General features: G+C 37.0%; 2 protein-coding genes across 7 annotated transcripts in view; one reads left to right on the top strand and one right to left on the bottom strand.

Annotated features, from left to right (window-relative positions):
* SGTB (small glutamine rich tetratricopeptide repeat co-chaperone beta) overlaps positions 1–5,923 on the top strand; it is a 54,392-nt gene extending 48,469 nt beyond the window's left edge. For both annotated transcript variants that reach the window (XM_012462258.3, XM_012462257.3), the window contains exons 9-11: positions 268–305; positions 542–625; positions 2,173–5,923. In XM_012462258.3, coding sequence (XP_012317681.1) covers positions 268–305; positions 542–625; positions 2,173–2,284 — 234 coding nt within the window. In that variant the 3' untranslated portion in view covers positions 2,285–5,923. The remainder of the gene's footprint in view (positions 1–267; positions 306–541; positions 626–2,172) is intronic.
* The window catches only part of TRAPPC13 (trafficking protein particle complex subunit 13), a 55,151-nt gene continuing 34,596 nt past the window's right edge, over positions 5,219–25,773 (bottom strand). Inside the window, exons 8-13 of one of the 5 annotated variants that reach the window (XM_012462264.3) lie at positions 25,311–25,328; positions 22,116–22,249; positions 11,134–11,332; positions 9,564–9,664; positions 7,742–7,884; positions 5,219–7,607 (exon numbers count right to left, since the gene is read on the bottom strand). In XM_012462264.3, coding sequence (XP_012317687.1) covers positions 7,558–7,607; positions 7,742–7,884; positions 9,564–9,664; positions 11,134–11,332; positions 22,116–22,249; positions 25,311–25,328 — 645 coding nt within the window. In that variant the 3' untranslated portion in view covers positions 5,219–7,557. Of the gene's footprint in view, positions 7,608–7,733; positions 7,885–9,563; positions 9,665–11,133; positions 11,333–22,115; positions 22,250–25,310; positions 25,329–25,773 lie in introns of all 5 variants that reach the window. The other 4 variants (XM_012462260.3, XM_012462261.3, XM_012462262.3 and 1 more) reach the window with 4 other exon arrangements.

The following is a 25,773-nucleotide window of genomic DNA, read 5'->3' as shown; positions in this document are numbered from 1 at the left end:
TCAGTGTAGTAAGTAAACTGCTGTCAATGTCCTCAGTTTATAGTGTTGTTTGTAATCTCTGTATCCTCACCATGTCTTTTTAATGGCAGTTTTTCTAGTACCTCCTCTCTTTTTATGTTCCCATTTACTTTGCATAGCACACTGAAACTTTACAAAATGTTAGTGCATATATGGTTTAGCTTTTGTTCTTCCAAAATAAAAATCTTTGTTAAAAATCCCTACATATATTAACTGCCTTTAATCGGAGGTCCTATTTTTCAATTCCAGGCAGCAAGTTTAATGCAGAACCCTCAAGTTCAACAGCTGTAAGTATATAGAAATAGCTTATTACATTTTCCCGATTCTACTTGCCATCCTCCTAATTTGAGCACATCAGCTCAAAAATGATGAAACTGTTCCGAATGGCAGTCAGTTGGAGCTTAAAGCTATACACATTTGGTCTAGCCTCTGGCATAACATGGGCATATTTTATTAACTTTTTCTCATCCAGTTATTTGTTAAGAATATACAATACCAGTGATGTATTTCTTGTGTACTCTAGAATGTCAGGGATGATGACAAATGCCATTGGGGGACCTGCTGCTGGAGTTGGGGGCCTAACTGACCTGTCAAGCCTCATCCAAGCGTAAGTATTATTTAAAATAAACACAGTGAAGATGTCTTTTATGTTTTACAGCTTATCTCTATGGTGAGGGGTAAGGGCATTCTTTTTAAATTTTTATCTTTTACTGTTAGTAATATTGGCCTCCTTAAACTTACTAAATCTGAAAGAAGTTCATGAATTAGAACCACTTTTTAGACTGCAGGGCAGGAATCCAGACCTGGTCTGGCCAGCCCTGTCTGTTGAGAAAAAGAATAATATGTTCATTATGCTTTTTTTCCCCCACTGATTATGCTTTATTAAAAAAGGACAGTCAAGTACCAACAGAATTTTTTTTTCTTTTCTGGCACCATCTCAATAAAGCAGGTGAGGGACAGATATTAGAAAAGTAGATAATTTATATCCCTACTCAGTGTCTAGAGAAACTGAGGTACAGGTTAGTGACTTATTAAAGAAGCTAAAGCACATTCAGTCTTTTCATTTGCAGCCTAATTTTAATTTTACTTGATTGTGTTGTCAGTATGAAATTAGGGTCTTCAGTTTTCTAAGTGGTGGCATCATTACAATATCTTTGGTTACAGAGGGTCCCAAGGATTGGTGACCTGGTACTTTGAGGGTATGGAGATAAACAGTAAAAGTTGTATCTCCAAATAAATTGTGATCTCATATATATAAAGCTATTAATCCCCCATTTTTTTTTCCAATGAAGAGCCAAGAAAAAGTTTTTTTAGCAGACTTCAAACTACTCAGGGACACAGATGAAGGTCAAGTATCTACTTAAAATATATATCAATTTAGGTACACATACATAGTTTAAAATCACATGTTATATACTTTAATGTTCAGGCAATTCAGGAAACTATTTTATTCAAACTTTTTCCGTGCCTGTCAACACTTAGAGGAACTACCTGCATCATCTTGTTACTTGAGCACATTGCCTTCACTTATATCAAATTGGTGAAGATAACTTTGAGTTTTGATACTGTGTCTGATGCTATTGCTGGATGCTTTATATGAAGTCACAGTACCATTTGTTGTTTGTCATCACAACCGTGTATCCACTTAGAATATTACATTTTTAGAATGACCTTTAAGTGGCATATAGTATTGCCTAACACTGCCAATAGAGGGTCACGCACTAGAATTTGTGATAAACTTCTTAGTGTTTTTAAAATTAGTTGTTAGGTGACCTCCCAAAGCATCCCAAACTGGGTGTTATATGAGACTGTTAAGACTTATGTATAAAAGCATTATATTTGAGCACATACAGTAAAAACATATACTTATTAGCCCTTTGCTTCTTTGTTATTAGCAATATAGAAGTAGATTTCACCCAACTGAAGTATTCATTTTATTAGCATGGGTGTTTTGTTTCTTATAAAGAACACTGCATTGTAATAATGCTATATGGAGGTATTGGTAAACTCGTAGATACTAACGTTGTGGCTCTAAAACTTGTTTTTATAGAAAAAGCCCCCTGTAGGTAGCTCCCACATTTTCTGCAGTTCTTTTTGCATGGGTAAATGTGACTGGTAATTCCCTATTCAAACCACGTTGCCTCTTTACTACAGGGGACAACAGTTTGCTCAGCAGATACAGCAACAAAATCCTGAACTTATAGAACAACTGAGAAATCACATCCGGAGCAGATCATTCAGCAGCAGCACTGAAGAGCATTCCTGATTTGACCAGAGGCTGAAGCCCAGGATACAAATAGTTTATGGCTGTGAATGAAGTATTTGTTGTAGATAGTACCCCCTCCCTCCTTCAGAAAACCAAACACCATGTCTGATGTTTGAAAATAATGGAGGAAAACCTCTTGTGTATATTCTTAAAGAATAAATCCGTTTAGACAATAGGTTTATCACAAACAGACTCAAAACATAACATGACTCCTTTGGAAATGATCACTGGCCTTGTTAAGTGCCAATATAGCACTGGGATAAGGTTCCATTTTCAAACTTCTATCATATTTGTATATTAGATTTAATAGCAAAGTATATTTATTGAACTCTAGTAGGGCTATTTGTTGGTAAGCTCTTTAGCTCCAATTTCCCTTAAGCAACGTTTTTTGAGAGGGGAAATGACCCAAAGGAAAGGTTTCCTATGCTGGTTGAGAAGGCATGTACTTGCCACCGAGCAGTATGTCAGGAGAGAAGGAATATTATCTAGGTTTAGCTTTGATAAGTACTATCAGTAATGAATAAATAACATGGGAACCAATATCTTTAATGTTGCTTGTTCTGGCAAACAGGGAATTTTAAGAGCTGTTAGGAAGTAGCACTTGATGCAAGGGATGTTTTGAAAAGAAAAAAATTGGTAATGTTATTGTATAGAAAGTAAAGTAGGATGCTCAGGTTTTCTGCATAGTTCTTAACTAATCTTGTCTGCAGTTTGGTATTGATAACATTAGCATGGCCACTTATGCTAAATATACAATAAGATACATTTAGAAATCCTTAATGCACTGGTTAGGTCAGTGAATATCACTGTTTGACTTAATGATCACAATTTCCCCAGTGGTAACCTTACCTTGGAAACAATCAAATATAAACACGTTTAACTAAGCCGGTGACTTGCTCCTAAGTTAAGGATTTTCTAAATGGTATTTGATTGTGTGCCCATAAACACTGATTTTTTTTTAAAAAAGAAAACTTAGTAATTATTTGATGGATAACAAAAAGCATCATCTATCACTAACACTGCTTGTTCATGTAATCTGTGATAATTTGGCTTGGCATGCCAGTCTTATAATTAACATAGTTTAAATTTGATGCAATTTAAATATAACAAGAGACTTAAAATCTTTATTATAAATTAGATGCCATATTAGTTAGTGGAGAAAAGGAGCATTAGGCATTAATGGCATGGGTCTAACTATAGTGAGGGTGAGAGTTTAATTAAATTCCAAATGGAATATATTTTTTGTTTATTAATCATGAAATTGGTGCTGACATGTAATGACTTCACAAGTTTTGTGAGGGAAAACTGAAAAAGGAAGTAATATAAATTTTGTGGGGTTTTTTTGAGATGGAGTTTTACTCTGTTGCCAGGCTGGAGTGCAGTGTTGTCATCTCAGCTTACCGCAACCTCCACCTCCTGGATTCAAGCAATTCTCAAGCCTCAACGTCCTGAGTAGCTGGGATTATGGGTGCCTGCCACGACATCCAGCTAATTTTTGTTTTTAATGGTGATGGGGTTTCATCATATTGGCCAGGCTGGTGTTGAACTCCTGACCTCAAATGATCTGCCCACCTTGGCCTCTCAAAGTGCTGGGATTACAGGTGTGAGCCACTGTGCCTGGCCACAAAGTAATATAAAATTAAATTAGTAATAATGCAGATGATTAGGCCTCATGGAACCATTATCAAAAGACTAATTGGCCTGGCACAATGGTTCATGCCTGTAATCCCAGCACTTTGGGAGGCCGAGGCAGGCAGATCACCTGAGGTCAGGAGTTTGAGACCAGCCTGGCCAACGTGATAAAACCCTGTCTCTACTGAAAATACAAAAATTAGCCTGGTATGGTGGTGGGTGCCTGTAATCCCAGCTACTTGAAAGGTTGAGGCATGAGAATCACTTGAACCTGGGAAGCGGAGGTTGTAGTGAGCCGAGATTGCACCACCACAGTCTAGCCTGTGTGACAGCAAGACTCCATCTCAAAAAAAAAAAAAAAGAAAGAAAGAAAAAGACTAATTATTTTGTATCTTGAAGTTTAAAAACCAACTTTTCTCTTTCTCCTTTGTGACATTAGAGCAGTAGTTCTATAACTTCATTGTAAGAATCACCTGGAGAATTCATTAAAGATGCAGATTCAGTGCCACATGTTCAATTCTGATATAGTAGGTCCTGTAATGAGGCCTAGGAATGGCCATTTTAAACAGCAACACTAGGAGGTTTTGATAGAGATCCAAGGACTCTAATTTAGAGGAACACTAGAGCTTTCTCAATTAGACTTGTAGATACCTAAGCACCTGGGCTAGAGCTACAATGAAGATCTGTAGATATATAGTTCTGCAGAATTTAAGTCTTAGGCCCTCAGAAGTTAAATTTGTATTCCATCTAAGCCAACTTCATTTTTCACTAAGTTAGAATGAATTCCTAGTATTCCAGTATTATACAGAATGAAATACTACTCCTAATCACATAGAAGTTATTACTGTGATATAAAAAAGAAATAGATCCTTAATTAAAAATTAGTCACTCATATTCGGTGTTGAATAAGAAGTTTCTAGCGTAACTATCTTGAGTGCATTAAAAATGCTTTTAGAGCAATAAGCTAAGCTACAAATTAACAGTGACAGAAATGAAAGAGGAGACACACTACAGTCACTATAGGTATTAAAAGGCTAACTAGAAAACACCATGACCAACTCAAGGATTGTATATTTAACAACTTAGATGAAACAAATTCCCTATAGGATACAAACTAGAAAGCTCACTAAAGAAATAAACTAAATAGACCCATATTTATTAAGGAAATTGAGTTTAAGTTAAAAACCTTCCTGGAAAGAAAACTACAGGCCCAGATAACATCAATGATGAATTTTACTAAACACTTAAGGGAGAAATAATACCAATTCTAAACAATCTCTTCTAAGAAGCAGAGGAGGAGGAAACACTTCCCAACTCATTTTATTTGACCAATATTACCCAGACAAAGATGATACTATAAGAAAAAAACTGTAAAACAAACAGTGTCTTCATGTGCTAACATCTGTAGTTAAGTTAGCCATTCTTTTTATATGAAATAATGGGAATTGGTGTATTTCTTCGATTTCATCTTTCTGTGTGTTTCTTTGCTAACATACCACCTGTAACAAATTCAATCTAGATGCTATCTGTCCACTTACGTACATTTTCATTCTATTCAAGCCATTTTTGCTCTTCAAGTAACTTCACTTTGGAATCACAGCATTGCAAGCTATTTCGAAAAAGTTTTTTGTGGTTGGATTGTGCTAGCTACTTTTAAATTTATAAAAAATGCCCCATATATTTTCTTGCTTGTCTGGGAAATATAGTTGCTATCTAACTGAAAAATAAGAGGGCATTATTAAAGTAACTCTTTAAGCATTCTACTAAATGTTTGACTTCCATTAATCATATTTCTTGTAGTAGCTGTAGCTATTATACTATGTAAAACAGAACAGGTTCTCTATATGCAAATGACGTTTTCATTTAATGTACCAACTTGTGTATCTAACTTTTGTAATATAAGTTAAACAGATCCTAAGATGGCATTATCTAATCTTTAAAGTATGAATATGTGTCTAAGTTATTGTTTATAAACAGAAGAGACTATAATTAAAATATAGAGCAGATTCCAAGTGACCATCATGTTACTTTTTAAATTTGAAACAGAAGATTCAGTCATAAGAAGATGCTTGAAAAACAATCCAAGTATCCAGTGCAGTGGCTATAAAATGTTATTTCATCATTTAATCAATCTTAATCATTTTGAGACAGAGACTTCAATTTTACACTGCTTGCACTTTATACAGACATTTCATTAATTATTATGAGGTGCAAACCTTCGGAATATAGCTTTCATTCAAACAATTTGTCATGGCAATAAATAATTATGCATTGAAAAACCAATTTTTGTATTTGATTTAATGCACTCTTACATTTAAGAAATTATACATACATTCTTGAATTTCAACTTACCAAAATAGTATAGCTTTTATTTAACAGCCTAAGCTTTTTTTTCCTGACAAAATACTGAAACTTCTTGTTACATTCATGCTGCAAAATTGTTTACAACCTCAACTTTCTCACTACTTTGCTGATAACTAAGTGTGATTACATGGAGAAAGTTTTGTAACAGTAATACATAATTTAGTTTGAAATCACATCAGAAGATATACATTATTTAAATATACCTTATAAAAATAAGTGGCTTATACAATGAGAAAAAAAAAAAGAACCAGGAGTTTTTGGCTTATAATTAGAAAGTAAGTATTATCCTTAGTTTAGAGTTAATTAAAAAAACCAATAACCCAAAATGTAAAACCAACTCTGATCTGTTTAGTACCTGAAAGACATGTATGTTTGTAGGTATAATATACAAACACAGACACAAACCATTATAGTAATTTCGAAAACAACTAGAAAGCTTATACTGTGTTAGCAAATATCAGGTTATAGGATGACTACCCCCATTGTTTTAAGTAAACTTTTTCTGTTGACTGAATAGGAAAAAAACTGGACTAAACTGAAATATTTCTTAAAAAAATATTGAAAAGTTCTGAGAAACAACTATATCTTCTAGATTGAGGTCAGCAGACTATATCCTGCAGGCCAAATCTCTCCAGCTGCCTTTTGTGTTTTTTTGTTTTGTTTTGTTTTGTTTTTGAGAGAGAGTCTTGCTGTGTTGCTCAGGCTAGAGTGCAGTGGCATGATCTTGGATTACTGCAATTTTCAAGTGATTCTCTTGCCTCAGCCTCCTGAGTTCAGCTGCCTCTTTTTGTGTATACCACTGTACTTTTTTGCCTACTGTCTGCTCTTGCAGTACAATGGCAGAGTTCAGTATTTGTGACAAAAACCATATAGCCTGCAAAGTCTAAAATATTTAGTATCTTGTACCTTACATAAAAAGTTTGCTGACTCCTGTTCTAGATACTTGCTAGGGACAAATGGTTTCAAATACACAGCTTTTGGAGAACAAAGTCCAATGGTCATCTAAAATGAAATGAAATAATAGGTGTAGAAAACATACACATGTTCATTTCAAACATAATTTACAAGATAAAATCAGATCTCTTCAAAACAAATACTTAATATTTTAACCATTTTACAGGAAAGAATTAACATATTTGTTGTTGACATCATCACTTACAAAGGTGACAAAAAGCAGTTCTGTGAAACTAAATGAAAAGCATAACATTGGAAATTTCCTTCAGCTTTCCACTTTAATGGCCGAAGATACCACACAGACTTGCGCAATGTCATCATATTCATATGTTCTCTTTAAGAATGTGTCTGTTAGTCTTAAGCCAGAGACGCTCTATTGAGAGAGAGAGAAAGAGAGATGAGTCTTAAGTTTTCATTCATTTAGAGAAAATATGGATATCACAAATGACTTGTAAGTTAACAGCCCCCAAATCTTGGAATTTCTGAAAAGACAGCATACTTGCAGACCCTGCACTGAAGAAAGCAGAGTAAGGGCAAGACAGAGCGAAGAACTTGGATGCAGCTTTCCCAGCTGTCTTCCTGAAATTCCACACCAGTGGATGGAATTGGTATTGCACATTTCCAAAACCAGATCCATAGTCCTTTCACTGCTGGAGGAATCAGAATAATAGGAATAAATCTTGTTCATTTCACAAAGAAGTCCTGCGATATTTCTACTAGTGACAGTAAACTTGTTTTCTCAGTATCCAGGAGAATAAAAACCAGAAAGAGAAAAGCTATTATAACATTTTAATTTCACTTAAAATAGAATCAGGACTATGAAAGGAAGTCACACCTTCTAGCACTTAAAATGGCCACAGACTAATCTGCCTGTCTGGATGTTGGCCTCCTAGTTCTATCATTCAACACTGGCCTCCTGGTACTGATCTGCTGTTAACAGTTTTGCCATTTTTCTGGGAGACTTCCAGACATTTGTGTCTAATCTTGTTGCCATATGTTCTCACTGTTTCTGTTAGGTACTCTACAGGAAAAGAAGAAAACAGCTGATTCTGGTCTAGTCCTTTTGATATTTTATGTTACTTTACCATAACTTGGAAAACAACTGGCATAAGATGCGTAAGACGTAAATACTATTCAGGTTTGCTAACTGAATTATTTACCAAGGAAAGACTCCTTCTGCTTATAACAGATATCACCAGTTCAGCCTAAATATGTTAAGTTAAAAAAACTTAATGAAAGTATGCACATTGTTCTTTTTTAAATAACCGAAAGGCTCATAATGAAAAATAGTCTCCTACCACCATTCATGGCTACTTATGTCTCCTTTAGCTGTTTATTCTTATACTTGGTTCCATATTTTAAACTGCTTATTTAAATTTTATTTTTTGTGTGGACATATTGACCTTATAGTATTAACTTGTATATGTCTGTATCTCCCTAACAAACATTTGAGATGCCTACTATGTGCCAGCGACCAGAGTAGATGCACTACATGACTATTATTAATTTCACAAAAATCCACTAAGATTTATATATGTTGTGTGCATGTGTCTGTGCATGTCTCTGGTGTGTAGGGGCAGAGAAAAACATTTACATAGAAAGGAAAATAAAGATAATAATAATACAAATAATAATACAAACCAAGTGGTAAGGCAAGTAGGAGCAGAGGTGATAGGATTGGGACTTAATTCTATTTTTTTCTAGTTTCAAAGCCCTGTGCTCTTTGCTTCCTGATAGTTCAGATTATGCTCTCTCTCTACTGTCAAAACCCTGTTTTTGAATCAACGATTTCCCCTTACATTAAATCCATAAACAATGTTTGGTTTCTTAATACTCAAGATACAGCTCAAGTACAAGTATGCCTCAAAAAAATCTTACTACTTTAACTCATAATGTATTAATACATAAGAACCTATTAGAATTCATATTTTGGTGAAGGAAGTATAAACAATGAAAAGAGAAACTTTGAAGTCAAATATACCTGGTTTAAAATTCTGGCCCCATCTTTTCTAGCCCTCTGAGATTGACTAAGTCACTTAGCCTCTCTGAGTTGGCTTTCTCTTGCATATAATGTGAATAATGAATACCCACCTCATAGGGTGTGATGCGTGAGTGAAATAAAATACAGAAGATGCATAATATAATAGGCTTTTACAAATATGTAATTATACTGCTACCAGATGAAAAATTTTACAGTACTCAGTATCAACATTAGAGAAGGCTATATGTCAAGAGGAAACTCAAAAGGAGATAGTAATAAAAAGATTTAAAAATTCTCTTTTAGGTAGGTGAGATAGAAACGACATCCATCCTCAAACGGTGGCATTACCTGCAGTTTGTTATTTTACAGGTAATATGAAAAGGTTCTTCGAGGTTTACGGTATCTGGTATTGCCTCCAAAGATAACCTAACATCTCCATAACCTGGAGCCTAAGAAAACAAGCAACACAGTTAATATATATCTATCAATCATAAAACCTTTCCATTTTAATGAAGGCATCACAGCAGCACATTCACTCAACAGTTGTTGGGTTTCTAAGCTGATGTTCTAAGAAAATACTTCTAATTCCCTTTACTCTTACCTCATTATACGTTCTTTTGCAGCTACTGCCTGTGGAATAGCCTGGCAGACCTGGACTGTATTTGTTATATAAATAATTACTCCATGTTCAGTAGAGGTAAAATGAATCTCACAGGTAAGTAGTCAGTCAAGAAATTTCAGGGAGTTGAAGGGACACTTTCGAGATACTGTAGCCTCTCTATCTATACTCTAAATAGGTAAGGTTATTTTCTAAAGAAAAGAGGAAGATGATGTTAAAAGGAGCCAGGAAGAAAATCATGACTTTTCACAAGACACACAGATTAGGATGGACTATAACAACACTGAGGCTTGGAACAGGCCATGGCAGAAAAATAACTAATGGCTATATTTAAGTGGTCCTAGGGATCATCACTGTCATCATCTTTTTTTTTTTAAAAATTACTGCCTCAAACAGTGAAAGAAAAGTACAATTTAGAATATGTCAAAACAGGTAATATTCAGCATAAAGGGAGGAGGATCCTGTCATATATTCTTACAAGCATAAGAAAAAGAAGCCTGGTAGCTATCCCTATTCTCAGAGCAGAAATTAGGTAAAATATGCAACCAATGCATATAAGATAACTTTAGTAGAACTCACCTTCTGAGGAGATACCTCAGGATTTTTTTTTTTTTTTTGAGACAGAGTTTTGCTCTAGTTGTCCAGACTGGAGTGCAATGGCACGATCTCAGCTCACTGCAACCTCTGCCTCCTGGGTTCAAGCAATTCTCCTGCCTCAGCCCCCCGAGTAGCTGGGATTACAGGCATGAGCCACCATGCCCAGCTAATTTTTGTATTTTTAGTAGATACAGGGTATCACTGTATTGGCCAGGCTGGTCTCAAACTCCTGACCTTGTGATCTGCCTGCCTCAGCCTCCCAGAGTGCTGGGATTACAGGTGTCAGCCACCGTGCCTGGCCGCCTCAGGATTTTTAACATCTTAAAAACGGTATGAACTGAGTAGGTGAATGTAGTAAGTCCAAGAGTTTCAGGACATTGCAAAATAGAAAACCTTAATGTATTTGGATGTCAGAAGAAGAGTCAGCATGTGTTACCAAAGGAGGGACACTTGATAAGCAGTTATTTCAATTTCTTTGATAAAGAACACATGTATTAAGGATAAATTAACACGGACCATTTTTCATTCATGGCAACACCAGTTTTCTACCTACATATCAGTGAAACTATTAATCTTTTCTTCTCTAATAATATTAATGCCTTTTATAGTGCTCCAGTTTTTTTACTGATGGATGTAAAAATAATTAAGTTGTTTTAACTGCCTGTCTCCCACACACCCCAGTGAAGTTTTTTCCAAACTCACCATTCTTTGAAGTTGGCTGGTCTGTAACCTTCCCCTTTCACCTAGATTTGTTTTCCACACTATATCCAGTTTTCCAATTACTGTTACTCCCTTAATGATGCCTGCTTTTTCTGCAAATTCCTTCTTGGGCTTTAGGCAGTATAAGTACTGGCGTGTGTCCATTGGCTGCAAATATGCTCTTGACCTAAACGTAGATACACTGAGAGGGGCAGAGACAGAGATAAAGAAAATTCTCTAGCATCTTTTAAAAGAGAAACCATGGCTGTGATTGTTCCTTTGGATAGGAACTGGATGATGTACGTCCAAAGATCAACAGTAGAACTTGTTAGTGATTTCAAAACAAATAAAAAGAATCACTGCGATGATTTATTTTTCTTTAATTTTTTTCAGTTGACATAGAAAATACTGAGGTTCTGTACAGTAATTGGTACTCCAAAATGAGGTCCTTTTTTTAAAAAATAGCTTTAAGAGACCAGGTCTTTCTCTGTCACCCAGGCTAAAGTTCAATGGTATGATTATAGCTCACTGTAACTTATAATTTCTTGGCTCAAGGAGGTTCTTTATAATAGAATATAACATATTACTTAAAAAATTGGATGTGTATCAATTAACTGAAAAGTGCAATAGAAACCATAACCTGAAATATCCTGTCTCTTTTCTCTAAAATTATCAACAGACTAATAAGAGATATACCATTCTAAATGAATTTCAAAATGAACTAAAATATCTAGAAAAGAATGGAAAATTGTTTTCCTCAATTGTAACCAATCTAATAATATAAAAGCAAACTTTTCATTCCTAATTAAAAAATTCAGGTACTTTCCCAAGGTATTACCTTTTTCTTATTCTTCTTTTTTTTTTTAATACAGGGTTTCTCTGTCACCAGGCTGGAATGCAGTGGTACAATCATGGCTCAATGCAGCCTTGAACTCGTGGGCTCAAGTGATTTTCCTGCCTCACTCTCCCAAGGAGCTAGGACTGCAGGAGTGCACATCATGCCCAGTTAATTAAAAATATGTTTTGGTAGTAATGGAGTTTCTCTAAGTTGCCCAGGCTGGTCTAGAACTCATGGCCTCAAACGATCCTCTGGCCTCAGCCTCCCAAAGGGTTAAGATTACAGGCATGAGCCACCACACCCAGCCCATTACCTTCTTATTGGTATTACTGTCAACCCTACATTTATTCTTCCTCTTTTAAATTAGCTATGGAAAGGCATATGTATTTTCGTTTCACAAAATATTAAATCATTTATTCCTATATCCTTTTATTTTGATGTTGAGAGAGTATTTCTTTTTTAAACCCACATTCACCTTTACTCTTTTTAACTTCTCCACGATTCCTTCTCATTCCTCCATTTTATCATTTGCAGGATAGCAATGATAGGTTTCATATTTACCTCACTGGATTTTTATGAGACTTAAAAGACCAAGTGCTTTGTATACTAAAACATACAATGAATGCAAAGGGCTAGGATCTTTTTTTTATATAATGGAGGAATGAATAGATGGAGCATAGAGATTTTTGGTAAAGTGAAACTATTTTGCATAATATAGTAATGGTGGAAACACATTATACATTTGTCAAAACCTACAATACTTGCCTATAGTTCCAGCTACTTGAGAGGATCGCTTGAGCCCAGAAATCTGACTTCAGCCTGGGCAACACTAGTGAGACCTGTCTCTTAAAACAAAACAAACCAAAAACCAAAAACAATAAAATATACAACAAAAAGTGTGAACTCTAATGTAAATTATAGACATTAGTTAATAGTAAGTGTCAATATTGGCTCATCAATTGTAGTAAATGTACCACATTAAAACAAGATGTAGACTGGCCACAGTGGTTCACACCTATAATCTCAGCACTTTGGGAGGTCGAGGTGGGCAGATCACTTGAGGCTGAGGCACCAGAAATGCCTGAACCCAGAAGGTGGAGGTTGCAGTAAGCCTAAATCAAGGTAGTGCCACTGCATGCCAACCTGGGTCACAGAGCTGGACTCTGTCTCTAAATAATTAAAAAAAGGAGGGAGGATCCAAAATGGCCAAATAGGAACAGCTCCGGATTGCAGTTCCCAGTGAAAATGCGGAGGGTGAGTGATCACTGCATTTTCAAATGAATTTTTACTGTCCACAGACCAGGAGATACCCGGGCGGAAAAGTGCCATGAGTCTCCAGTGTGGCTGTTTCAGCTGGCACAATGGGCCTCTGCACAAAAACTCACACAAATCCGGGCGCCAGCAACTGGAACGCCTGGGAGACAGAGTCGCCCATACAACTGAAAAAAAGGGGGCTGAAACAGGGAGCCAGGTGATCTGGCTCAGCTGGTCCCACCCCCACAAAGACCAGCAATCTATAATGCTCTGGATTGAGAGTTTCACAGCAAGCACATCTGGACCCAGGATGGTCTAGCTCTGTGGGGGGAAGGGCATCCGCAATTACCGAGGCAGTCCGCCATTACCGAGGCAGTTCCAACTATACCCCTATAAACAAAACTGCAAGGAAGTTCACACAGCAGCTGGGCAAAGCCCACAGCAGCTCAGCAACACCTCTGCTGGCAGACTGTGACTTCGCTACCTCCTCGCTGGGCAGGGCATCTCTGAAAAAAGGCAGCAGAATGACAGGAACTTATAAATAAAGCCCCACCTTCCCAGGACAGAGCACCTGGGAAAAAAAGGCGGTTATGCATTCTGCTGCAGCAGACTTAATATCTGCCCCACAGCTCTGAACAGAACAGAGCTCACAGCTCAGCCCTTGAGCTCCTATAAGGGACACACTGTCTCCTCAAGCAGCTCCCTGACCCCCGTATATCCAAAGAGACACTGCATAAATGAGAGCTCAGGCTGACATCTGATGGGTATCCTTCTGGGACAAAGATAACAGAAGAAGAAACTGGCAGCAACCCTTACTGTTCTGCAGCCACTGCAGGTGATCCCCAGGCAAGCAGGGTCTGGAGTGGACCTCCAGCAGTCCTTCAGCATGGGGGCCTGACTGTTAGAAGGAAAACTAAGAAACAAAAAGAAATAACTTCATCAGCAACAAAAAGGACATCCACTCAGAGACCCCATCTGAAAGTCACCAACCACAAAGATGACAGGTATATAAATCCACAAAGATGGGAAGAAACCAATGCAAAAAGGATGAAAATACCCAAAACCAGAATGCTTCTCCTCCTCCAAGGGATCACAACTCATCACCAGCAAGGAACAAGGCTGGATGGAGAATGAGTGTGATGAACTGACAGAAACAGGCTTCAGAAGGTGGGTAATAAACTTCTCTGAGCTAAGAGATCATGTTCTAACCCAATGCAAAGAAACCAAGAACGTTGAAAAAAGGTTTGATGAAATGCTAACGAGAATAGACAACTTAGAGAGGAATATAAATGAACTGATGGAGCTGAAAAACACGAGAACTTCGTGAAGCATACACAAGTTTCAATAGCCGAATTGACCAAGCAGAAGAAAGGATATCAGAGATTGAAGATCAACTCAATGAAATAAAACAAGAAGGCAAGATTAGAGAAAAAAGAGTAAAAAGAAATGAACAAAGCCTCCAAGAAATATGGGATTATGTGAAAAGACCTAATCTATGTTTGATAGGTGTACCTGAATGTGATGGAGAGAATGAAGCAAGCTGGAAAATACTCTTCAGGATATTATCCAGGAAAACTTCCCCAACCTAGCAAGGCAGGCCAACATTCAAGTCCAGGAAATAGAGAACACCACGAAGATATTCCTGAAGAAGAGCAACCCCAAGGCACATAATCATCAGATTCAGCAGGGTTGAAATGAAGTAAAAAAATGCTAAGGGCAGCCAGAGAGAAAGGTCGGGTTACACACAAAGGGAAGCCCATCAGACTCACAGCAGATTTCGCAGAAACCCTACAAGCCAGAAGAGAGTGGGGGCCAATATTCAACATCCTTAAAGAAAAGAACTTTCAACCTAGAATTTGATATCTAGCCAAACTAAGCTTCATAAGTGAAGGAGAAATAAAATCCTTTATGAACAAGCAATTGCTCAGAGATTTCATCACCACCAGGCCTGCTTTACAAGAGAGTTCCTGAAAGAAGCACTAAACATAGAAAGGAACAACCAGTACCAGCCACTCCAAAAATGTACCAAATGGTAAAGAGCATCAACACAATGAAGAAACTTAGTCAACTAATGGGCAAAGCAACCAGCTAGCATCAAAATGGCAGGATCAAATTCACACATAACAATATTAACCTTAAATGCAAATAGGCTAAACACCCCAATCCAAAGACATAGACTGGCAAATTGGACAAAAAATCAAAACCTGTCGGTGTGCTGTATCCAGGAAACCCATCTCACATGCAAGCATACACATACGCTCAAAATAAAGAGATGGAGGAAGATCTACCAAGGAAATGGAGAGCAAAAAAAAGCAGGAGTTGCAATCCTAGTCTCTGATAAAATAGACTTCAAACCAACAAAGATCAAAAGAGACAAAGAAGGGCATTACATTACATAATGGTAAAAAGATCAATGCAACAAGAAGAGCTAACAATCCTAAATACATACACGCCCAATACAGGAGCACCCAGATACATATTAATGACCTACAAAGAGACTTAGACTCCCACACAGTAACAGTGGGAGACTTTAACACTCCACTGTCAATTTTAGACAGATCAACAAGATAGAATAACAAGGATATCCAGGACTTGAACTCAGACCTGGACCAAGCAAACCTAATAGACATTTACAGAATTCTCCACCCCAAATCCACAGAATACACATTTTTCTCAGCACCACATCACATCTACTCTAAAATTGACCACATAATTAGAAGTAAATCACTCCTCAGCAAATGCAAAAGAACAGAAATCATAACAAACAGTCTCTCAGACCACAGTGCAATCAAATTAGAACTCAGAATTCAGAAACTAACTCAGAACTGCACAACTTCATGGAAACTGAACAACTGGCTCCTGAATGTTGACTGGATAAACAATGAAATGAAGGCAGAAATAAAGATGTTCTTTGAAACCAACAAGAATGAAGACACAATGTACCAGAATCTCTGGGACATATTTAAAGCAGTGTCGAGAGGAAAACTTATAGCAATAAATAAATGCTCACATGAGAAGCAAGGAAAGATCTAAAATCAACACCCTATCATCAAAATTGAAAGAGCCAGAGGAGCAAGATCAAAAAAACTCAAAAGCTAGCAGAAGACAAGAAATAACTAAGATCAGAGCAGAACTGAAGGAGACAGAGACACAAAAAACCCTTCAAAAAATCAATAAAACCAGGAGCTGGTTTTTGAAAAGATCAACAAAATAGACCACTAGCCAGATTAATAAAAAAGAAAAGAGAGAAGAATCAATCAAATAGATGCAATAAAAAACGATAAAGGTATGGATACCACCACTGATTCCACAAAAATACAAACTACCATCAGAGATTACTACAAATAACTCTATGCACATAAACCAGTAAACCTGGAAGAAATGGATAAATTCCTGGACACTTGCACCCTCCCAAGCCTAAACCAGGAAGAAGTCAAAACTCTGAATAGACTAATAACAAGGGCTGAAGTTGAGGCAGCAATTAATAGCATACCAGAGAGAGATCCAAGATGGCTGATGATTAGCAGCTCGGGCACGTACCTCCCAGTGAAAGCTCAAAGAACGAGAGGACGCCACACTTTCAGACGAATATTTGTTGCTCACGAACCAGGAGATTCCCAGTGGAGGAGCCCCACGGGTCGCCAGGGCGACTCTTGTGGCCGGCGTGGTGGTTTTGCTGGTGCCTTAGCACGCCAGTTCTTGGTGCAGAGTCCGGAGATTTCCGGGCAGAAAAGCACCATCAATCTTAACACCGCTGTTTTGGCCGGCTCAGTGGATTGCTCAGATCTCGGCGCTGGGAATCAACAAGTTGGACGTCAGAGACCCAGTTAGAAAGCCGGTTATAAAAGACGACAGACGGACAAATATATAATGAAGGGAAGAAACCAGCGTAAAAAGGCAGAGAATACTCAAAATCAGAATGCCTCTCCCTCTACAGGGGATTGCAATTCCTCATCAGTAACGGAACAAGGCTTAATAGATTACACGTGTGCTCCAATAACAGAAGCAGGTTTCAAAACGTGGGTGATAAGAAACTTCTGTGAATTAAAAGAACTTGTTCTAACCCAATGCAAAGAAACTAAGAACCTTGAAAAAAGGTTTGACGAACTGTTAACGAGAATGGACAATTTAGAGAAGAATATAAGTGAATTGATGGAGCTGAAAAACACAACACGAGAACTTCGCGAAGCATGCACAAGTTTAAACAGTCGAATTGATCAAGCAGAAGGAAGGATATCAGAAGTCAAGGACCAGCTCAGTGAAATGAAACGAGAAGACAAGAATGCAGAAAAAAGGATGAAAAGGAATGAGCAAAGTCTCCAGGAAATATGGGACTATGTGAAAAGACCTAATTTACATTTGATAGGTGTACCTGAATGTGATGAAGAGAATGAATCCAAGTTGGAAAATACTCTTCAGGATATCATTCAGGAAAATTTTCCCAACCTGGCAAGGCAGGGTAATATTCAACTCCAGGTAATACAGAGAACACCACAAAGATATTCTTCAAGAAGACCAACCCCAAGGCACATAATCGCCAGATTTATTAGGGTTGAAATGAAGGAGAAAATACTAAGGGCAGCCAGAGAGAAAGGTCAGGTTACCCATAAAGGGAAACCTATCAGACTTACAGCAGATCTCTCAGCAGAAACCCTACAAGCCAGAAAAGAGTGGGGACCAATATTTAACATCCTTAAAGAAAAGAACTTTCAACCCAGAATTTCCTATCCAGCCAAACTAAACTTTATGAGCGAAGGAAAAATTAAATCTTTTGCGAACAAACAAGTACTTAGAGAGTTCACCACCACCAGGCCTGCTTTACAAGAGCTTCTGAAAGAAGCACTATACATATAAAGGAACAACCAATATCAGCCTTTCCAAAAATATATCAAAAAGCAAAGAACTTTAACACAATAAAAAATTTACATCAACTAATGGGCAAAACAGCCAGCTAGAATCAAACGCCGGTATTAAACCTATATATATTTTAATTGGATAAAAAGCCAAAACCCATCAGTATGCTGCATCCGGGCCCATCTTACATGCAACAATACACAAAGACTCAGAGAGAAGGAGGAAGATTTACCAATCAAACAGAGAGTAAAAATAAACTAATAAACAAAAAACAGGAGATGCAATTCTCGCCTCTGATAAAGTAGACTTTAAAGCAACAAAGATCAAAAGAGGCGAGGAATGACATTACATAATGGCAAAAGGATCAATGTAACAAGAAGAGCTAACGATTCTATAGATCAACGAGATAGAAAATTAACAAGGATATTCAGAACTTGAACTCAGACCCGGAACAAGTAAACTTAATAAACATTTATAGAACTCTCCACTTCAAATACACAAAACATACATTACCACCTCATACCTATTCCAAAGGTGACTATATAATTGGAAGTAAATCACTCCTCAGTAATCGCATAGCATTTCATAGGTTTAAATTAAATATTGGTTGGCTGTTTGTTTGTTATCTTCTTCCCTTATTCCTTCCTGACTACATCATTAAGTATAATTATCAGTATAAAAGAGCTTTTCAATACCCATTACTAAATTGTATTCTAGCCTGGGCAAGAAAGCAATACTCCCATTCTCTCTCCCTCTTTCTTTTCCTTCTCCCTCCTCCCCATTCTCTCTCTCTCTTTCTCTTCCTTTTTTCTCCTTCCTATTAAAAAAAAAAAAAAAAAAAAAAGCATACCAACCAAAAAAAGCCCAGGTCCATATGGGTTCACAGCCGAATTCTACCAGACATACAAAGAGGAGCTGGTACCACTCCTTCTGAAACTATTCCAAACAATCCAAAAAGAGGGAATCCTCCCCAAATCATTTAATGAGACCAACATCATCCTGATACCAAAACCTGGCAGAGACTCAACAAGAAAAGAAAACTTCAGGCCAATATCCATGATGAACATAGATACAAAAATCTTCAATAAAATACTGGCAAATCAATTGCAACAGCACATCATAAAGCTTATCCATCATGATCAAGTAGGCTTCATCCCGGGAATGCAAGGCTGGTTCTATATATGCAAGTCTATAAATGTAATTCACCGCATAAAGAGAACCAAAGGCAAAAATCACATGATTATCTCAATAGATGCAGAGAAGGCCTTTGACAAAATTCAACAGCCCTTTATGCTAAAAACTCTCAATAAACTAGGTATCGATGGAATGTATCTCAAAATAATAAAAGCTATTTAAGACAAACCCACAGCCAATATCATACTGAATGGGCAAAAACTGGAAGCATTCCCTTTGAAATCTGGCACTAGACAAGGATGCCCTCCCTCATCACTCCTATTCAATATAGTATTAGAAGTTCTAGCCAGAGCAATCAGGCAAGAAAAAGAAATAAAGGTTATTCAATTAGGAAAGGAGGAAGTCAAATTGTCTCTATTTGCAGACAACATTGTATATTTAGAAGACCCTACTGTCTCAGCCCAAAATCTCCTGAAACTGATAAGCAACTTCAGCAAAGTCTCAGGATATAAAATCAATGTGCAAAAATCACAAGCATGCCTATACACAAATAACAGACTTAAAGAGAGCCAAATCAAGAACGAACTCCCATTCACAATTGCTACAAAGAGAATAAAATACCTAGGAATACAACTAACAAAGGATGTAAAGGACTCTTCAAGGAGAACTACAAACCACTGCTCAAGGAAATAAGAGAGGACACAAACAGATGGAAAAACCTTTCATGCTCATGTTTAGGAAGAATCAATATTGTGAAAATAGCCATAATGTCCAAAGTAATTTATAGATTCAACGCTATCCCCATCAAGCTACGAGTGACCTTCTTCACAGAACTAAAAAAAAACACCTTAAACTTCATATGGAACCAAAAGAGAGCCGGTATAGCCAAGTCAATTCTAAGCAAAAAGAACAAAGCTGGACACATCACACTACTGGACTTCAAACAATACTACAAGGCTACAGTAATCAAAACAGCATGGTACTGGTACCAAAACAGAGATATAGACCAATGGAACAGAACAGAGGCGTCAGAGGCAACGCCACACATCTACAACCATCTAATCTTTGACAAACCTCACAAAAACAAGCAATGGGGAAAGGATTCCCTGTTTAATAAACGGTGTTGGGAAAGCTGGCTAGCCATGTGTAGAAAGCAGAAACTGGACCCCTTCCTGACACCTTACACTAAAATTAACTCCAGATGGATTAACGACTTAAACATAAGATCTAACACCATAAAACCCTAGAAGAAAACCTAGGCAAAACCATTCAGGACATAGGCATAGGCAAGGAGTTCATGACTAAAACACCAAAAGCACTGGCAACAAAAGCCAAAATAGACAAATGGGATCTAATTAAACTCCAGAACTTCTGCACAGCAAAAGAAACAATCATTAGAGTGAACTGGCAACCAACAGAATGGGAAAAAATTTTTGCAATCTACTCATTTGACAAAGGGCTAATATCCAAAATCTACAAAGAACTAAAACATATTTATAAGAAAAAAACAAACCCATTCAAGAGTGGGTGAAGGATATGAACAGACATTTTTCAAAAGACATATATGAGGCCAACAAACACATGAAAAAATGCTCATCATCACTGGTTATAAGAGAAATGCAAATCAAAACTACACTGAGATACCACCTCATGCCAGTTAGAATGGCGACCATTAAAAAATCTGGAGACAACAGATGCTGGAGAGGATGTGGAGAAATAGGAACACTTTTACACTATTGGTGGGAGTGTAAATTAGTTCAACCATTGTGGAAGACAGTGTGGCGATTCCTCAAGGACCTAGAAATAGAAATTCCATTTGACCCAGCAATCCCATTACTGGGTATATATCCAAAGGATTATAAAGTGTTCTATTATAAGGACACATGCACACGAATGTTCACTGCAGCACTGTTTACAATAGCAAAGACTTGGAACCAACTCAAATGCCCACTGATGATAGACTGGACAGGGAAAATGTGGCACATATACACCATGGAATACTATGCAGCCATCAAAAACGATGAGTTCATGTCCTTTGTAGGGACATGGATGAACCTGGAAACCATCATTCTCAGCAAACTGACACAAGAACAGAAGATCAAGCACTGCATGTTCTCACTCATAGGCGGGTGTCGAACAAGGAGAACATATGGACACAGGGAGGGGAGCTTCACACACTGAGGTCTGTTGAGGGGGACTAGAGGAGGGACAGTGTGGGGTAGGGAGTTGGGGAGGGATAACATGGGGAGAAATGCCAGGTATAGGTGATTGGGATGGAGGCAGCAAACTACCTTGCCATGTATGTACCCACACAACAATCCTGCATGTTCTTTACATGTACCCCAGAACCTAAAATGCAATAAAAAATATATATAAAATAAATAAATAAATAAATAAATAAAAAGATGTAAATAGCAAGAGAAACTGTGAGGAGGGGAAGAGGGTATGTGGAAATCCTACTTTCTAAGGAATTTTTCTATGAACTTCAAACTTTTTTTTTTTTTTAAAGAGACGAAGCCTAGCTCTGTTGCCCAGGCTGAAGTGCAGTGGTGTGATCTTGGCTCACTGCAACCTCCGCCTCCCAGGTTCAAGCAATTCTCATGCTTCAGCCTCCCAAGTAGCTGGGATTATAGGTGCCCACCACCACGCCCAGGTAATTTTTGTATTTTTAGTAGAGATGGGGCTTCACTGTGTTGGCCAGTTTGGTCTTGAACTTCTGACCTCATGATCCATCTGCCTCAGCCTCCCAAAGTGCTGGGATTACAAGCGTGAGCCACCATAACTGGCCCTCAAACTTCTTTTTTAAAAAAGTCTATTAGTTAAAAAAAAAAACTGAAGAACAATGGATGTTAGAAAAGCATGTGTCTTTCAAAACAAGGATAAACACTTCATAATTAATATTTACCATTCTCCAGCTTGGCTGACTGAATTTAATTCTGTTACATTGTACATGATAGATGGCTCCAATGAAACTTTCTCCATAAACATAGGTGAGGTTGTAATATTCTGAATCTGGGCTTCCAGAAATACTTCATCAGTCTGAGGATATGAAAAAAATATCCACCAAAGTGTGATGGCATTTAAAATATTTATCTCAACAAAAATATCTTATCTATATGAAGGAAAAATATTAACCACAAATGTGATTAGTTCATGCCTGCAAATCAAAGTTACCACAATTAATGCAAGAAAAGAAATCTTCACCCTATCATAATTAACAGGGGCAAAGTCAAGTGTTAGTCAACTGATACCTTGTCAAACAATGGATGGAGGATAACTATATTTTGTCTTAACATCCAAAAATACTTAACTGGAATTTCACTTACAAATATCCTAATTCTTTTCGTTAGGTATTAAAATATGCTTTAGTATGATGAATATACCTATAATTTCAGTGTTAACATTAAGATAATTAAGTCTTCATTGTAACACAGCAGTATAATATAATTTTGATTGTCATATTAACATCAATTTAGATAGTGTAGTGACCACTGGTATTATGAATTATCTATTTTGTAATCTTGAAGAAGTTAACTTTTTAAATTAATTTGCAAGTGGTCATTAGTGATTTCTTAGTTCATTTTAAGTGTGTGTGTGTGTATATATATATGTATTTATTTATATTTACATAAATATTTTTTTTCTTTTTTTTTTTGAGACAGAGTCTCACTCTGTTGCCAGTTGCCAGGCTGGAGTGCGGTGGCGCAACGTCGGCTCACTGCAACCTCTGCCTCCTGGGTTTAAGCAATTCTTTTGTCTCAGCCTCCTGAGTAGCTGGGACTACAGGCGTGCACTACCATGCCCAGCCAATTTTTCTATTTTTAGTAGAGATAGGGTTTCACCATTTTGGCCAGGATGGTCTTGATCTCTTGACTTCATGATCTGCCTGCCTCGGCCTCCCAAAGTGCTGGGATTACAGGCGTGAGCCACCGTGCCCGGCCAAGTGTATATTGAGGGCTAAAAAAAGTATATGTGAATTATACCTCACTATCTTAGTGCTTTTAAATCAGACAAAAGGTAATTTGGAGCCTCAGTGACAGATTTTAAAGCTGATGCTATTCAGCAATATTTGTCAGTAGGTAATTTAAATACTTAACTTTATATAAATTAATTCCCCTAATTATGCTAAACAGTCTTTATTTTATGCTATTTGGTTACTGTTTTGTGTAATTGAAGGATAACAGACTAACTGGATTTATCTTTGAAACAAACCTACTTAAAAAAATGATATACTAAGGGTATTCAAGAATTTTTTTTCAAAAGTTTCATAGTAATATGTTCACTACACATAAACAATATAAAATCAAGTATAACCAAAAAAATTTGGCACTTAAGAGCTTTTTGTTTTTACTTTTTTGAGACAGAATCTCACTCTGTCACCCAGGCTGGAGCGTGGTGGCCTGATCTCAGCTCACTGCAACATCCGCCTCCTGGGTTCAAGGGATTCTCCTGCCTCAGCCTGCCGAGTAGCTGGGATTACAGGCGCACAACATCATATTGAGCTAATTTTTATATTTTTAGTAGAGATGGAATCTCACCATATTGGCCAGGCTGGTATAGAATTCCTGACCTCAAGTGATCCACTCACCTCAGCCTCCCAAAGTGCTGGGATTACAGGTGAGAGCCATGGTGCCCAGCCTATGAGTGTTCCCCCCCTCCCAAAACTGAGTCTTGCTCTGTTGCCCAGGCTAGAGTGCAGTGGCACGATTTCAGCTCACTGCAACCTCTGCCTCCTGGGTTGAAGTGATTCTCCTGCCTCAGCCTCCCCAGTAGCTGAGACTACAGGCGTGTACCACTACACCTGCCTAATTTTTGTATTTTTATTTATTTAAGATGAAGTCTCACTCTGTTGCCCAGGCTGGAGTGCAGTGGTGTGATCTTGGCTCAGTGCAATATCTGCCTCCTGAGTTCAAGTGATTCTCCTGTGTCAGCCTCCCAAGTAGCTGGGATTACAGGCAAGCGCCACCACGCTGGCTAATTTTTGTATTTTTTTTTTTTGTAGAGATGGGGTTTTACTATGTTGGCCACGCTGGTCTCAAACTCCTGACCTTGTGATCCACCTGCCTCAGCCTCCCAAAGTGCTGGGATTACAGGCATGAGCCACTGTGCCTGGCTGAGCTTTTTAAACACTAACACCAGGAAAACGAAAATAATTTGCAAAAATATAATGATGAAGTTATAATGTATTATTATCTAAAACAAAACAGATACTTTAGTCTTGGGACATGTATTCAAATGAAAATAGAAATAAAGCGATTTATGAGTTAAAAAAATGTACCACTTAATGGCATTTTTTGGTTACTTGTTCTAAAAAAAACTACATATATCCCATCAATCCATTGCTTTTAAAAAAATAACCACAGACCCACATTTCAATTTTAAAAAATGCAATTTTCTGCATAAATTTAGGAAGAGCTTAGATAAAACGAAAGAAAAACAAGCAGCATAATGGAAAATCAAGTTAGTTTGAACACTTAGTATAAAGCAATTTCATACTTTATAAATTAAGAATTCAGTGCTAAGGCAGTTGATGTTATTACACATATGTAATGTGATATAAGCAAATGCTGCTTATTGTAAATATAACTTTGAAAATAAAATTTTAGCTGACTTTGCTTTAGCAAATTTTGGGAAAATTTGCTTTTCCTCTGTTTAATTTTGTCAAACAGTTATTGTTACCTCACCCAGACTTAAAACTAAAACCACTGTGCATCTGAAAATGAATTCTGATTATATAGTCTACTCAAAGAACTGAAAGCTACGATAGTTGGGTATTTTACAGTAAGATGATGAAAATCACAAGGCCATTTTACACAAGGTTAACATATCTCTTTTAAAAAAATCTAAAGAAGAAAACACTGAAAATGAGAATTGTTTCAATATGACAATTTAACTTTTGAGCTAAGTTTCCCCCACAGAATAAGAAAATTGATATAATATAAAAAGTACATAAAATTATGTATAATCTTTCTGAAGTCACACAGGTGGTATTCACAACTAACTGTTTTTCCACTATGTTTTGTAAGAGAGATTAATTAGGCAGAGTCAAAAAGTGGTGAGTAAGAAAAGTATAAAAGTTTATAATAAAAAATCAAATTACCACAGAACTGAGGTCACTCTAATGGAAAAATAAAAAAGAATAATTAGAAAAATCAGAGTTAAATGTTAAAGAAAAAAGAATTACTTTAAAATGCATTTCTGCATTTTTAAAATTTACTAAACAAGACAGCATTAGTAAATAAGAAAGTAAACAGGAAGCAACATAAAGAAATATGACAAACCATTTTTCTAAAAAGGTGAAACTGCTAAGGTTAAATGACAATGAAATGGAGAAGAACACCAAGGCTGAATACTCAAAACAGTAGCAAACTATTAAGGGCACATTTTGGGGCAGAGAGGTATACCCCATGTTACCTCTATAATTCTGTAATTCTTTACCAACACTGTAATTCTTCATAGATAATTTAGGATGAATATATACTATCCTCCACATTCAGAATATATACTGTACACCTTCTCTTAAATTTATATAATAATGGGACCCTTTTTTTAAGGACTGTCTT

This window comes from Aotus nancymaae, unplaced genomic scaffold (genome assembly GCF_030222135.1).
Source record: "Aotus nancymaae isolate 86718 unplaced genomic scaffold, 86718_ANA_hifiasm-v0.15.2.pri h1tg000014l, whole genome shotgun sequence".
NCBI lineage: Eukaryota > Metazoa > Chordata > Mammalia > Primates > Aotidae > Aotus > Aotus nancymaae.
Note: the sequence above shows the minus strand (reverse complement) of the source record. Positions and strands in the feature narration are given on the sequence as shown.